Genomic DNA, 16,193 nt, shown 5'->3' on the forward strand with positions numbered 1-16,193 from the left:
GGTTGGTGTGGACAGCTCTCTCCATGCTGGTGCTGGACCTGGTCATCCTGGTGCTCTTCAGAACCTTTTGGAAGATGTTTGCGGACGCCTGGAGGCGCAGTGAACTGCGAGAGAAGCGATCCCGCGAGTTCCAGACGGGGGACCCGTACGACGTGTGCTCCATCTGCCTCACAGAGTACCAGGAAGGGGACGGGCTGAGGGTGCTGCCGTGCTCTCATGCCTACCACAGCAGGTGTCTGGACCCCTGGCTGAGTGGCATGAAGAAGACCACCTGTCCCCTGTGTGGGCAGAAGGTGGACAACCAGGAGGTGGCACTTCCTTAAACCCTCCAGAAATACTTTCTTCCACGTAGTGGCTTTATAAATGTTGAATGGTGCATTTACATGGCCATAGTTTTGTATACAGGTGTCTATGGCGTTAACATTACTCTAATAGTGGTGCAGTGGTTAGCGCTTCGCCTCACAGCTAGAAGGTCCTTAGTTCGATTCCCGACGGGGGACGCTGTGGGCGCTGGGGGTGTGTTCCTCCCTCCGTGTCATCGGCGCCCACACCCTAGGTGGGGTTGGTGAAAGGGCCTTTCTGTGTGGAGTTTGAATGTTCTCCCCATGTCTCCTAGGGTTGATACCCTCACAAAAACATGCAGTAATCCTGGTCTCAATAATGCCTCCCCCTGGCCAGCCGGGGCGCCTGATGGAGGGGAAAGGAACTGGTTGGAATAACGTGTTCCTTCCACGCGCTACGTACACCTCAGGGAAATCCCCACTGTCAGGTGAAAAGAAACAACTTGGACTACCCATGCATTGAAGGAGGCATGAGGTTTGTCCGTTGTCTCCCCAGGCATGGCAGAGTGAGAGCAGAGCCCAGGATTACATAGGCAATTGGCACTGGGTGAAAAATGGGTTACAAAATCGTGGGATAAAATTATAAAAAAAACAAAAAAAAAAAACATTACTCTAATAGACCAGGGGCTGGGGTTCTAATGTGCAAATTTGCCTTCCCTGTTGCCTTCCCTGAGTTAATGACATCATAATAATCATCCCCTCCCCTTTTACCATTCACCCAACACTGTGGGTGTGGCTAACTTCAGCTGGGTCACCACCCACCATGACAACCAGGCATACTTAATGAACTGGTGGGTGTGGCCACATAAAAACATAATTTTAACACTTTCTGTACACTTTTTTAGAAAAAAATCTTCCTCCTAGTATAATCTGCAAAATAAATCATGGCACTGCATCTTTCACCCATTCACACACACATTCTATTGAAAGATTGTTTCCCAACGCTACTTATATGCTACTTTGTACGAGAATTAGAACTAGAAATACTGTTCCGACGAAACAGTGTGGGCTCGAATGGAACACCATGTATGGGCACAAAGATCTACCCAACAGACACTCCAACTTATATGGGCATAGACATCTGCCCAACGGGCACGCCAACATTACTTCTGAGACTTTGAGAATTTGGGAGGACAAACTACAAAATATTTCATGTGGGTGTTATTGTTATTTATATCGGGTCGCACTTGTTGGTGGTGATGTCACCAAGAACGCTGCTCCTTATTGGCTTTGTACTGTCTGTAATTTTGAGAATAAACTTGACCTATAAAGTTTCGGTATAACATACTGGTCTCGCCTTTCCGCGAGCCCACAATTATATAAAAATTAAAATAATTAAATCGCACCATTGTTAAGTGAGCAGTGCTGCTGCTGCTGATGATTCCAACCACCGTCCATCCAGGCTATGGGACTGTGACCACAGTTCCCATAGCCTGTGGCTAATGAAACCGCTTAGGTTTTGGAAAAGTGAAACGTCGGCTTGTCTTTTGAGTTGTTGATCCCCCCTTTTTGTACGAAAAGGTTTCAGCTTTGCTCCACCGGCCTTAGAAGTTTAAATGCCATTGACCACCTCCTTTTCTATGATATATTCAGTGTTCAGTTAAAGGTTCTACGCTAAATTATCACCCCTGAATACAGAGCCCCTGTCATTTCTGCCTGGCTTTCAGAGCATTTTCAGCTGCAGTACCACCTTGTCCTGAGTAGGAGGACTGCGCTATTGAGCCCCACCCTCATCCCAGCTCTTCCTCGCCTCCTGCTCAGGCCTGCCCACCCCTCCCCAACCCTCTCCCAGCTCCTCCTGCATTTTGCATCATATGATGCAATAGATGATGCAACATCATACTACAAAGCATCATATGACCAGTTGTAGCATGCTGAAATACTAAAATATCTAAAAACACAGACTTTTTGGTCCCATTTTTCATAGCCCCATATTGCTATTTAAAGTAGCAAAAGAAAAACATCTATGTGATATTAATTAAAAGGAACAAAAAACTACAGTAGTTACATTGCAAAACGGGGTTTCCCCCCCGAAAATACATGTTTTTCTTAGTTTGACCAAAACAAGTTCATCTGAAACAGGCTGAGGGCAGAGAGAGAGAGCAGCGCCTCTAGGCTGACTCGCACTGACCAGGACATTGACGAAGGAGCCTCAACATAAAATGTATTTTAATTGTAATTCGGCACATTTAAAATATATGTACCCAATCGAATAATTAGTTACATCGATTTCGTTCATGTGAACTATTTTGTTGAAGCTTATTCATTATAATTCAAAATCGCTATGACCGCGCTACGCTGTACCATATTGCGCCGTACTGCACCGCATCGCACCCCGACAATGTGCCAGTTTTTAGTCCCTCTTCCCCGGCTGGTATTCAGCCTTCAACCACCAGCAGCGGGGGTGATCTCCTACCGAGACTTCCCCATCAGTCACAAAGCAAAAGTCTCGCCAGGAAAATGGAGATGTCTATGTAAGGCTAGTAATCCACATAGCGATTTCTTTTTTATCATTTCAACAAATATTCACTGTGTATTCACTCTATTGTGTTCTGAAATGTTCCTATTTATCATGACCAAGCAACAAAAAAAAACTAATATATATATATTGAAATGGGGGTCCACGACCAAATACATGTAATTCTGTGGTTCCTTGACATGAAAAAGTTTTAGGACCACTGACATGGAAACTTAGAAGGATTTAGAAGACATTTATAGAATCGGGTGAAATATATTCAAAAACGTGCACAGTCAACATCAAGTTAACGATTTTTCAAAAATAGCAGATCTACAAGCTAGTGCTGTGCTGTGAGCTTGTAGATCTGCTATTTTTGAAGCGGTGAAAACCGCTTCCAATGAGTCGCTTTGTTTGTCCCACGCCCATATATGTGTAACCGGTGTATCTTTATCTCTCTGCGTTGTGTAGAGTAGACAGACCCAAAACTCTCATTGGAGACAACCTCCGTTTAATTCTGACAAATGACAGAGAAACACACGTCTCCAAGTGAGTCTTTTTCAGTGTACAAGAGCTCCTTTCTCTCATTCAATGCGGAAATACAGAATCGGATTAACAATACAGATAACACACAACATACCTGACAAAGGAGAGAGAAACACACGTCTCCAAGTGAGTCTTTTTCAGTGTACAAGAGCTCCTTTCTCTAAACAGTCAAACAAACACTTTATCAGTCTTTTATAACTTCAATTATTAATGTGTTTTACACAGAACGATAACGAAGGCCACCCACCTCATTCAATGCGGAAATACAGAATGAAGAGGTGGAGGTGTGGCAGGTAATTTATACAGGAGAGGGTAGGAGGGGACTTAGGAGCTGTGACCACTAAACTCTATATACAGTACACAATGGAGAATTGTCAGGTATGCACTTATTTATGTAACATGTTGTGTAATTATACACACTTATAGTTAATACTGTTACATATGGTCATTTCAGTCCAGAATGAACAGGTTTTCTCAAAAACAAAATGTGTGTTTCATGTCCATATATGGTCATCTCAGTCCAGAATGAACAGGCTTTTTCAAAAACAAAATGTATGTCACCTCATGTCCATATATGGTCTCTCCAGTCCAGAATGAACAGGTTTTTTCTGTCCCGTACGTCCAGAATATCAGTCCAGAATGAATAGGCTTTTTCAAAAAGCAAAATGTGTGTCCCATGTCCATATATGGCCATTTCAGTTCAGAATGAACAGGTTTTATCTGTCCTGTCCCGTCCGTCCGTCCGTCCGTCCGTCCGTACGTACGTACGTACGTACGTCCGTACATACGTACGTACGTCCGTACGTACGCATGTGTGTAGTGTCCGTTCCGGTCTGATGATTGGATACTTTGAGGATTGGTCAAGCTTCACATGACAATTCGGCCCTCCAGATAAAATCATTAATTCATTCAGAATATAAAGAATGTATAGATCACAGAGTTTATAACTCTAGAACACATAGAATAAAAGTTCACCGCTTCACTTCGAACCGAGGTTTGATTTTTTTATTAGTTAGAGCATAAAATAATGGTTAAATAATAATTTGTTTCAGGTCTTAAAGGACAACTTTGTTTTTTTACAACAAGGGTTCATATTTCAGATTGTAATAAAAGAAAAGATGAATGTTACATTTTTTTCATTTACTGCTTTCTGTTCTTTTAGCCGTTTTTTCTATTTCAGTGGATGGGGGCATGCGTACAAGTGGCTAAATATGTCTTTTTAGACACACAGGATTGCAGTGCATCTTGAGAACGGTCTTATTGTGTCTAAACAGACATATTTATGAAAACATTTTAACACTCATCTTTTCTTTTCTCTAATTACAATCTAAAATATGAACCCTTGTTGTAAAAAAACAAAGTTGTGCTTTAACCCATTTAGGCCTAGAATTATTGACTGCTTTAACCAGTGAAAAATAGAAGATATATGCGACGGTGCCGCGCTGTGAGCTTGTAGATCTGCTATTTTTGAAAAAGTCATGAAAATGTGCGCAAATCTTTGAATATATGTATTTTCAAAGCGAACGGTTGTAACTCAAACTTTGCTTCTGGGTGGTCCCTGGAACTAAATATTTTGAGATGCGGGTCCGTGGCCAAATAAATATCATTTTGGGGGTCCTTGACATGAAAAGGTTTGAGAACCTCTGACATAGTAGTCTCTCAAGAACAGACTAACTGAGCTCCAGTTGAAGTGAAAAGGACCTTTTCTTTGACGATGGCTGGCCAGATTGCTCACATAGAAACATAGGTTTTTTTTCCAAAAATCTTAGAAGGATTCAAAAGACACTTATAGAATCGGGTCAAAATTCAAATTTTCACGATCTTTCTAAAATAGCAGATCTACAAGCTCGCAGCGCGGCACTCGGTGCCGCGCTGTGAGCTTGTATATCTGCTATTTTTCAATAGTTAAAGCATAAAATAATGATACACGATATAGTGTACCCGTTCTGAATGGGTTAAACAGTTTAACCAACGCTGTTGTTGTTGTTGTTGTGTATTGGTCAGGAACACACTACTTCCGGGGCATCAACAACAGCCAGCAGCCGTGGAGCAGCAGCGTGGGGCGCAGGCGCCACAACCTGGGACCCCTCAACCCAACGGAGGAGGGTCTGGCCAGCATCCACTCTGTCCTGTTCAGGAAGGACCCCACGTTGTGGCGGGCCGCGCTGCTCTACTACACCGTCTACCAGGTAGGCAGGGGTCCTCCACCCCCAATATAATCACATTTGAAATGGGGAAAAAAATGCAATGATTTAGTAATTTCATGAATAAAATGAAAACAAAAGAGAAATCTAAGAAATTCCATTAATTAGAAAGCAAAGGTCTAAGAACTAGTGAAAATAGCCGATCTACAAGCTGAGCTTTTAGATCTGCTGTTTTCACTAGTTTGGGTCCTGGGCAAACATCTAATTTCTCTTTTTGGCTCTCGAGCTAAAAAGTTAGTGAACCACTGATGTAATACTGTACATAAGGTCTCTGTCGGGTGGAAACTGCAGCGTTGCCTTTTTTATGCTTTAGTTAGTGTGGTATCAAGTACCGAAAATAGCCGACCTCCAATCTCACAACCCGTCGCAGCGTGACGCGCTGTGAGCTTGGAGGTCTGCTATTTTCAATAATTCCTTACAAAAGGCCCCAAGAAATTTCAGCCCCTGCCTCTCTAACATTCTTTGCTTTTCCAAAAGTTCCAAAACTTTCGACTGCAGTTTCAGCACCACACCACACCACACTACACCACACCACACTACACCACACCACACCACATAAACATATCTACATTTTCCATTATATTACACAAAAGTACCCCTATCGGTGAGAAACAAATTGACCCTTTTAACTGTGATTATAATACAATATAAATTTGTATTACAAATTATAATGCACTATAATGGATTATAACTGTGATTATAATACATTATAAAGTATTAATGTATTACTATGATAATTATAATACACTATAATAGATTATAATAGTGGTTATAACACAATAGAATCTATTATCATGTATTACAACTATATCATGGTAGTCTAAATGAAAAGTCAGTGAGTGATCAGTCATTATGAAGTGTTTGGCCCTGTTTGGCCTAGCTCAGACCTACTCTAGATTGGATACTTTTTAGTACCCCGTTTAGTACCACTTTCACACCACTCTACCCAGGTCCTTGTAGTGGAAAACCTGGCACAAGTGGGCGGTGTGGTGTGGAGTTGGGCCAGTGGAAAAGGGGCTCTTAGCCCCTTTTCCAAGTTGAGGCATTACATTTTGTATAACACGGTTCTATCGTGAAAATACCAGATCTACATGCTCACAACGCCTCGTTGTGAGCACAATTTCTGCACAATTTCTGACGCTAGTGTTTGACAATTATGGGATAGGGTAACCCTAACCCTAACCCATATCCCTCTGCTACCAGGCCAGACCCTAACCCTAACCCGGGGGTCAGCAACCCGCGGCTCTAGAGCCGCATGCGGCTCTTTAGCAAAAATGTATGAAAATGGAATTGTTTTAACGATTTTTTTATCGTCACTGTCGGGCAGAAACCTTGTATCTCCAAGTTTCAAATTTGTATGTTTTTTTCCCCCGCAAAGTAAAGCCCTGCTTCATCATACAAAACTGACGCACAAAAGTAGTGAAAACAGCAGATCTACAAGCACACAACGCCTCGCGGTGCGAGGCGTTGTGTGCTTGTAGATCGGCTGTTTTCACTAGTGTAGTTCATTTTTTAAATGATAAATACAAAACGAAGTTTTGGACATACAAGGTTTCCACCCGACAACGACAATATATAAGACTTTTATAATTTTTTTGCGGCTCCAGACACATTTGTTTTGGGTTTTTTTGGTCCAATATGGCTCTTTCAACATTTTGGGTTGCCGACCCCTGCCCTAACCCATATCCCTCTGCTACCAGGCCAGACCCTAACCCTAACCCATATCACTCTGCCACCAGGCCAGACCCTAACCCTAACCTATATCACTCTGCCACCAGGCCAGACCCTAACCCTAACCCATATCACTCTGCCACCAGGCCAGACCCTAACCCTAACCCATATCCCTCTGCCACCAGGCCAGCCACATGTCCTTCTCCCAGCTCTACCACAGCCTGGGACGCTTCGTCCAAGACCCCAACACCCGCTGGGACTACTGTGTCCGCGCCAAGAGGGGACAGACCAACACCTCACAGCCAGGTAGGTACTGTACCTATAGAGGACCGACGACGCTTTAATTACTTCTATAGTCTATAGTAGTAGCTTAATGAGTACTATTAATAGTTAATAGTACTAGCCTTTTTTATATCCAATGTATTTGTATTTAAGTTCATAAAGTTAAAATAAGAACATTTAAATGCATTTGAAATTAAATTAAAAAGAATTCAGCATTCCAATTCAAAAATAGCCGATCTACAAGCTCAAAACACGTTGCAGTGAGACGCGTTTTGAGCTTGTAGATCGTCTACTTTTGCTATTTTTGACTGTATATGCAATGTGGCCCTCTGGAGTGAGTGTGGAAATATAGTGGCCCTCTCTCTCCATCATCAAAGTTGCCCACCCCTGCTATAGAGGGGACAGACCAACACCTCACAGACTGGTAGGTACTTATAGCCCAAATGTGGGCCCCCAAACAATTGTCAAAAGAAGATTTTAATGATAATATTCATATTAAAAGGTGATACCAAAGAGAGGGGCACGGTGGCGCAGTTGTAGCACTGTAGCCTCACTGCTAGAAGGTCCTGGGTCCTATTGGCTGTGGGCGCTGGGGGGCGTGTTCTCTACTCCGCGTCGTCAGTGCCCATACCCTGGGGTTGGTGAAAGGTTGTGCTGTTTGCATGTTCTCCCATTAAAGACAGAGGATGTATTTTCTTATCTTGTGTTGCAGGATGCTTCAGTAAAGACCAGGTGTATCTGGACGGCGTCCTGAAGATCCTGAGGTACAGAGACAAGATCAACTTCCCCATGCTGATGGCTCTGGGAAAGGTGGGTCAGTGTAGCGCAGCGGTTCTCAACCTGAGGGGGTCCCCAAATTATATTGGGGGGTCCCGACCCATTAGCTTAACGTGCAACATTGTTGTAAACAAACCAACATAAAGTTTGAGTGTATAGACTATAGAGGGTATATGCACATTTGACAAAAGTCCTTAAAAGTGACAATTTAACAACTTTTAATACCTCTAAAATGACAAATTAAACATTGACAAAATGTCAAATATTAGAGGCAGAAATTGTGAAAATAGCCGATCTACGTGCTCACAATGCCTAGCGTTGAGAGGCGTTGTGAGCATGTAGATCTGCTATTTTTCACAATAGAAATCGTGTTATACAAAATGTAAAGCCTCAACTCTAAAGCTCTGTCCAGACGGGCGAATTAGCGAAAGCGACGTGAATAAGCGGACCAAAAAGGCGAAGAATTCGCGATTCGCCTTTTTCCATACACACCAAAAAGCGACGCGAATATGCGTTTAATATTCGCTTAATTCGCCTAAACGAGGGGGTGATTATCTGCCTCTGGCGCATGCAGGAGAAAGGAGAAGAGAGGAGAGAGTAGAACGGAGTACACGCGCTCCCTATTTGCGAGACAGTGCACTCTTCATATTATATCGCATCTCTCTGAGTCTGCATGCAGTGCATTTGGCCAGAGAGAGAAAGGGGAAGGGGAGCAGAGTGTTCACCGTTCCTCCTCCGCCCGTGTCCCTGCATACTGGCAGGTCCCCGCAGCAGCTGGTGGAAAGTAACTAAAAGTACATTTACTTGAGTAGCCTGTACTTGTAGATGAGTCCAATTTCCAGTACTTTCCTTCTACTCCACTACACTTTGGATCCTTTTGTATTTAATACCCATCGATTTATTTTAAAACATTCGTCTTTTTGCAGTTACAGTATAAATTAGCCTAAAACATACCATGCTTTTACCAGTAATACATTCGAGTAGTTTTTACAAGCAGCCACGCTGCCACACAGAGAGAGACACGGAAAAGGAGAAAAACACCGTTCCCCTCGGCCTCAATGCAACATGAAGGTCCCTCTACCATTCTCTCTCTCTCTCTCTCTCTTGAAATAGGGTAGAGTGAGCTTACTTTGATACAGAGAGAGAGAGGAATTCGCCTTTAAACGTTCGCTAAATTCGACACAAGGGCGAATAAAAAACAGACGCCTTTTCGCTTTTTCGAAATTCGCGTTTGGTGTGGATGCTTCCATTGACTTTATAAGGTTTTTAAAAAAAGGCGAATTATGCGCTAATTCGCTATTCGCCAATTCGCCCTCAGTATGTACAGACCTTTAGTGTTCGTCAGGGTGGGGGGGGGGGTCCCCAGTTAAAATATGATTATTTTGGGGGTCGCGGCTTGAAAAGGTTGAGAACCACCTGTGTAACGTATCTGAACCATGCTGTTGAGAATGAAAGGTGTCAGTGTAGCCAGTGGCATTGACAAGGGTGGGCCTAGACCCAACCATTTCGTTTTTGTGCCCACACAAAAATAACTAAACATTTGCGGTGCCGTGCGGCGCTGTGATGCGCGGTTCGACGCGGCGATGCGCGGCTATCTAGGAAGCACCACAGTTTGATTTGATCATAGCTCAATCAATTATGAAGCGATTTCTAACATTAAAACATCTCCATTTTGCTTGGGAAGTCCACTTCCATGACTGTATTATGCTCCTGTAAATATTTAGATGTTCGCTATTTTTAAAATAGCCGAGGTACAAGCTCACATCACATTGTGCCAGGCCTGGCCAGTTGGTAAATCCTGGCTCCGCCCCTGAGTGTGGCGTATCTGAACCATCCAGTTGAGAATGTGTTCAAAGCTTTTATTCTCTTGCTATGTGTGCTGCTTCACTGTGCCCAGGCCCAGTGCATGCTGGGAGAGAGCTTGACATGATGCATCACAGGGTCTAGGGTCGCGTTCAAACCCGGCCCAGCTGAGTGAACTTGAATGACTGTAGACTTACTTATAGTTATATGCATGTAAATAAGGTTATAGACTTGATGATATGCTACACTACAGTATGCATATACAGTATATAAGGTTATAGACCTTTTTATGGCAGAGCCTTATCTATGCACATCAATAAGGCTATGCCTTTCTCTTGCTCCCTGTATGGCACTATAAAATGATGCTCATTGAACTACTTCTCTGTGTGTGTTTAACTACAGTAGAACAGTAGTGGTGTCTGCACTGCAGCTCAATGCAGTGATGTTTAACAACATGCAGACACAGAGAGGCAGCTTATATAAGCATGCAGTAGGACTGATCAGATGCTTGTCCACCTCCATTGTAACCGAGGCATTTTCAAGTAGACTAGACCATGGCTACACGGAGCTGGATATTTCTGAAGCTAGACATTTTTTTGTGCTGTTGGGGCTTGCAGCCGCATGAAGCTGGATATTTCGGCTGCGAAGCTGGATATTTTATAAACCGGATAAATAAGTGGAGAGATTGAAAAATATCCGATTCACTGGATCCGTGTAGACAGGGAACCCGGATATCTCTGAAGACTTAACTGTGTGTGTGCTTGTTAGACCTAGATATCTTTGTCGTGTGGACCTAGATATTTTTCTATGTGGATATCTGAAAAACCGGAATATATGAAAAATCCAGCTCCGTGTAGCCATGGCCTAATCACGTCTTTTTCCCCCTTTTACCGGATTCACAGGCCTCTCCAAGTTAATTTAAGTCAATTTTAAAGTCAATAAAGTCACATTTCTGACATTATACATTAACTAGAGCCGATTACATGAAATAATAATGATGCCTAACTTGGGGAGGCCCGTGAATGCGTTAAAAGGGGGAAAAAGACGTGATTTAGTCTACTTACCAGCGAGTGAAAATGCCTTGATTACAATGGAGTTGGACAAGGCTTTTTCTGTTAAACCACTGTTAACCTGGAACATGGTAAACAGTACATTTATATAAAGCATCGTCACTGTCGGCCAGAAACCTCGTATCTCCAAGGTAAAGCCCTGCTTCATCATACAAGGCCGTCACACAAAAGTAGTGAAAACAGCCGATCTACAAGCACACAACGCCTCGTGGTGCGAGGCGTTGTGTGCTTGTAGATCGTCTGTTTTCACTGGTTTAAATCGTTTTTAAAATGAAAAATGCAAAACGAACGGTTTTCACTCGACAACGACGATATACTGTATACCTGTAGAACCGTTTACCATTTGCCAGGTTAACAGCATGGTTTAACTCTTATTGTGCCTATCCCGAACTAGTTCGGGATAGTTTGGACCTTATTAACGTTCGGGGTGCCAATCCCGAACTAGTTCGTCTTTTTTTTTTTTTTTTATTCGAGCCGGGCCGCCGGCCGTCATCTGTTTACACGGCCTGCGAGAGCGTCGCGCCGCCGATATTTCCCATCCACTCCAATGCAATCCAGGATCTTTAGAGCTCATTTTCTCTGTTCCATGCATATCCATGAGGTGTGCAAGCTTTAATCACGGCTAAATCGCCGAAAATAGGGCTTCTAAAATGCTTGGTAGCCAATAGCTAACTTCAAGCTAACTTCATCCTGTTCCTGTTCATGCACAAAGGAAAGTGTTCAGGCGCGTCATGGCTGCGCAGGGCTTGTGCATACAGTATACAGCGTATGTCTATGGTGGATTCTATGGCCATTGGGCGTCCTCTAGTGGTGATTCTGGGCAGTGGGCACTGAAAGGGTTAAAAGAGAAAGCTCAAACATGAATCGCGTGTGTGTGTGTGTGCGTGTGTGTGTGTGTGTGTGTGTGTGTGTGTGTGTGTGTGTGTGTGTGTGTGTGTGTGTGTGTGTGTATGTGCGTGCGTGCGTGCGTGTGTCCAACCCCACCAGGTGTCATTCGAGGACGTGGAGCGTCTGAAGGGCGTGGCTCAGATGGACAAGGTTCGAATCCCTCACTTCCTGCAGGACCAGCAGGCCTACAGCAAGCAGCTGGAGCGCATCATGGAGGCCAACCAGCTCACCGACCAGGAGCTCAGGGTCATCATCTGACACCCTGGGGGTCCCTGGGGGTCCTTGGGGGTCCCCATAGGGGTCCAGGAAGGTCCCTAGAGTCCCCTGGGCTCAGAAACATGGCGCTCAACCAAACGCTAACCCCCCGATGTGACATCTTTAAAAACACAAGTGGCGTTTCCATAAAGCCTCTTAATGCGCATTAAGGCTTTTGCGCAAAATAAACTTTCATTCGAATAAACTTTCATTATCCGCAAAAACTTTTATGCGCTTGGAGGAGGTGGATTTTGATGCTTTACGGAAAAAACTAAAAGCGCATTAGTGAATGGAAACGGGTCAGCCAATAAATGCGAATAAATTATGACGTTCTGGTCCAAGTTAAACACTTTCCCCTGCCGCTTAACGTCCATTGTATAGCGTTAGCCCACAAAACAAACCGGTTGTTACACACGGAGTGACACAGACCATGTGTAAATTCCTCCCGTTTTCACAACGTGCCAGGCTGCCAGTTGTAGCTCTTTATAGTCGGCTCATGCGACCGTCGCTAATTCGAATGACACCCGCAAATGGAAACAGGCTAAATTCGCTTGGTCTGATAATTCGCTTCCTATTTTCAAATAGGTTTATGGAAACGTGACTATAGATATGAAACACTAGATACCTCATCATCCTCTGCAGTTCATTGGAGCGATGTGCAACAACAGTCGTCCGGACTTCATGGAAAAACCAAGGACCGCTGCCAGTCAAGTGACTACTGGCCAATCACAACGCGTCTTCTCCGGGACTTATCAATTCAATTCATCAGAGCTTTATTGGCATGTTTCCATCCAGTTCCTGATGTGGCGCTGCTCAGCTGTTCTTACAGGCTGCGTACGTAAAGACCTGCCTCTGATTGGCCTAGCAACTTCAGTATGTGTGACGCACGTGGAAGCGATGCACAGGGATTCCCTTGGTCCCCTGATGCATATGAACCAGAGATAAAGGAGGCGTCTACCTTTCTATGGCTTTTGATTAAAAGAGCCAGAGTGACATCATCCATCCATGGTCTCCATTGGTGGACGGTCGTTATCACATCTCGTCATGCACGGTAGCTGACGTGCACAACGCGCCGTGATGTCATGTAGATATCGCTCTTTCTTTCTTTCTGTCTTTCTTTCTTTACTTGCACTAGAAGAGCGTGCAAGTGCTGCGTTCGGCTGCGTATGTACAGTATTATGTTTGTAGGTATATGTCGGTGTCTGTGTTTGTTTAAGCCCGTAGCCCAATCATGGACCAGCATTTCTGGCAACGTCATCATTGATTGATTGATCGATTATTTTATTAGACAGAAATAGAACAGTACAAGTATAGTCAATACAATTGAAATGTAGTACAGTACAAGTACAGTTAAACACCTTGCCTAAAAGGAACATCCCAAATAAGACTTTTTACGGTCTTTTTTACATTGGAAGTCCTCTGTATTTAATTCAAGGACATAATAAATAGCAAGCAAAGAAAACATTCAATAATATCGCAGTTATAAAAACACTATACGGTATGTACAGGATAGGGGAAACAAGGGGGTGGGGCTAAGGTGGGGGGGTGGGGGGTGCTCACTTCTGGCCTGTCTATGGGAGAAGTGATAACCCCCTCCTTCTCTGGCCTCCTGAAAGGTGAGTTTTCACCTGTCTATGGGAGAAGTGATAACTCCCTCCTTCTCTGGCCTCCTGAAAGGTAAGTTTTCACCTGTCTATGGGAGAAGTGATAACTCCCTCCTTCTCTGGCCTCCTGAAAGGTAAGTTTTCACCTGTCTATGGGAGAAGTGATAACCTCCTTCTCTGGCCTCCTGAAAGGTGAGTTTTCAGGGCAGGTTTGAAGGATGCCACTGGAGTGGTGGAGACAGTGAGAGAGAGAGAGAGAGAGAGAGAATCTATACTGATACTCATGTCATTCTGACCAAATGGATCCGTTAAGTGTCAGGAACTCAAATTCAAAGCTGGACCCAAAATGCACAACTCTGGCAAAAACTCTGGAGAAAACGAAATATGTAGCATTGACAAACTAAACGATATTCCAGCAAATGACCCCCTAGTGATGTTAAACATGTCTCAGGGGCTCCCAGGTGAGACAAACTCAGGACAAATCAAAGGTTCAGGGGAGCTAGTGGCTGAGAGGGGGTTTGGTTACATTGTGTACATTCTTTATCAGAGTTATGCATGGATGTCATTGGTTTGTGTGTGTGATGTATTTTGTGGATGGTGCAGTGCTGTTCTAGCATGGATGTCCTCAGAAGCACTCTGGACCCAGTATGAACAATGTGACCTGCTTTTCATCGCTCAGGGACCTGCTTCTGTTTCCATGTTAAACTCCTCCCACCTGAAGTCCCATCTTAATTAAGTTCAGAACCAATGCGGCTGCCTCCCCTCCCCTCCCCTCTTTCAACATAAGATGCTGCATTCAAGTTCAGGAGAGTTTGGACAAGGCAATTCTCTTGAATGCCGCCTTCAGGTATGGCATGGAAAGAGGGGGCGTTTGCATTTCTTTCACCATAGTAAAAACTGCATTCATGGTCTGGAGAGAGGGCACTTTTTACAGACGGATAAAAGGGCAGGGGCTCAAGCCCCCTTTGATGTCCCTATGTGTGCACATGCCTGTGACCTACCTTTACAGACTGCGGTGGAAGTCACAGACCGTAGCGTTCCTCCTCCTCGCCAGCCCAGGACGGTGTCGTTTTACAGGCCATTTAACCACCTCTCAGGAAATTAACCCAACTCATCATCCTTTCACCGTGGTTTGTTTAGTGTTGCTGACACTTGACTTAGGATGAGCTATAACGCTGGTAGCATGCATGCTACGACAGTATAATAATAATAATAATAAGATAGATAGATAGACTGATAGACCAATAGATCGATAGACAGACAGATAGATAGATAGATAGATAGATAGATAGATAATGAGTGAGTGTTAATGTTTTCATTTACAGCTTTCTATTGTTTTAGTGGTTTTAGTATTTTGATTTCAGTGGGGGCATGCGTACAAGTGGCTAAATAATTATGTCTTTTTAGACACAATAAGCAGACAATTTCTTTGTTACTATTTACACCAGCCCCCATAAGTCATAACTGCACATGAAAGATTGTAGTGCACCTTGGGAATGGGCTTATTGTGTCTAAAAATACATATTTGGCCACTTCCGGCATGCATGCAAATCAAAATTGTTAAAATCACTAAAACGATAGAAAGCAGTAAATGAAAACATTTTAACACAAATCATTCTTTTCTCTAATGACTAAAATATGAACCCTTGTTGTAAAAAAACGAAGTTGTCCTTTAAATCTGTTCGGTTCCGTTCGGGGTGTCACAACATCTCGGCAGCACCGAACGGCTGACTTAATGACGGTAACCCACCGCCCCACCCCCTTGTGAGCTTGTAGATCTGCTATTTTCAGCATGCAACCAAGTGTAAAATTAGCCATTACGACGCCATCAAGGCTCCGCCAAAGTAACTTTTCGTCAGAAAAATCCACAATCAAATTTAGTCGACTAAAACTAGACCAAAACTACAACCTTTCAGATGACTAAAATGTGACTAAAACTAAATGGAATTTTTAATCAAAAGACTGTGAATAAGTCTAAATCAAAATGTGCTGTCAAAGTCAACACTGCAGTGTGTACAGTACTCTGCTATATAAATAATGTTGTTATTATAGTAATTATTACATTATGTCACCTCAAATAACCCCTGTCATGTTGTCTACATGATGTTTTGTTATTTATGTTTTCTTTGTGATGTTCATACACATGTGTTTTTCATGTGTCTCTCTCTCTCTCTCACACACACACACACACACACACACACACACACACACACACACACACACACACACACACACACACTGGAATGAATAAAAAACCTCATTCCCAGCTGGAAATAAAGGCCTGGCTTGTGTTAAAG

At 43.5% G+C, this 16,193-nt stretch overlaps 1 protein-coding gene across 1 annotated transcript in view; it reads left to right on the plus strand.

Moving 5' to 3' along the window:
* The window catches only part of LOC308292229 (putative tyrosine carboxypeptidase MATCAP2), a gene marked incomplete at its 3' end in the record, with an annotated part of 36,689 nt that extends 24,394 nt beyond the window's left edge, over positions 1 to 12,295 (plus strand). Inside the window, exons 3-6 of the mRNA XM_080734535.1 lie at positions 5,347 to 5,531; positions 7,403 to 7,523; positions 8,212 to 8,309; positions 12,137 to 12,295. Of these exons, the coding sequence (XP_080590661.1) occupies positions 5,347 to 5,531; positions 7,403 to 7,523; positions 8,212 to 8,309; positions 12,137 to 12,295 (563 nt within the window). The remainder of the gene's footprint in view (positions 1 to 5,346; positions 5,532 to 7,402; positions 7,524 to 8,211; positions 8,310 to 12,136) is intronic.
* Positions 12,296 to 16,193: the final 3,898 nt, after the last annotated feature.

Source organism: Nannobrachium achirus, assembly GCF_963921795.1.
Source record: "Nannobrachium achirus genome assembly, chromosome: 10".
NCBI lineage: Eukaryota > Metazoa > Chordata > Actinopteri > Myctophiformes > Myctophidae > Nannobrachium > Nannobrachium achirus.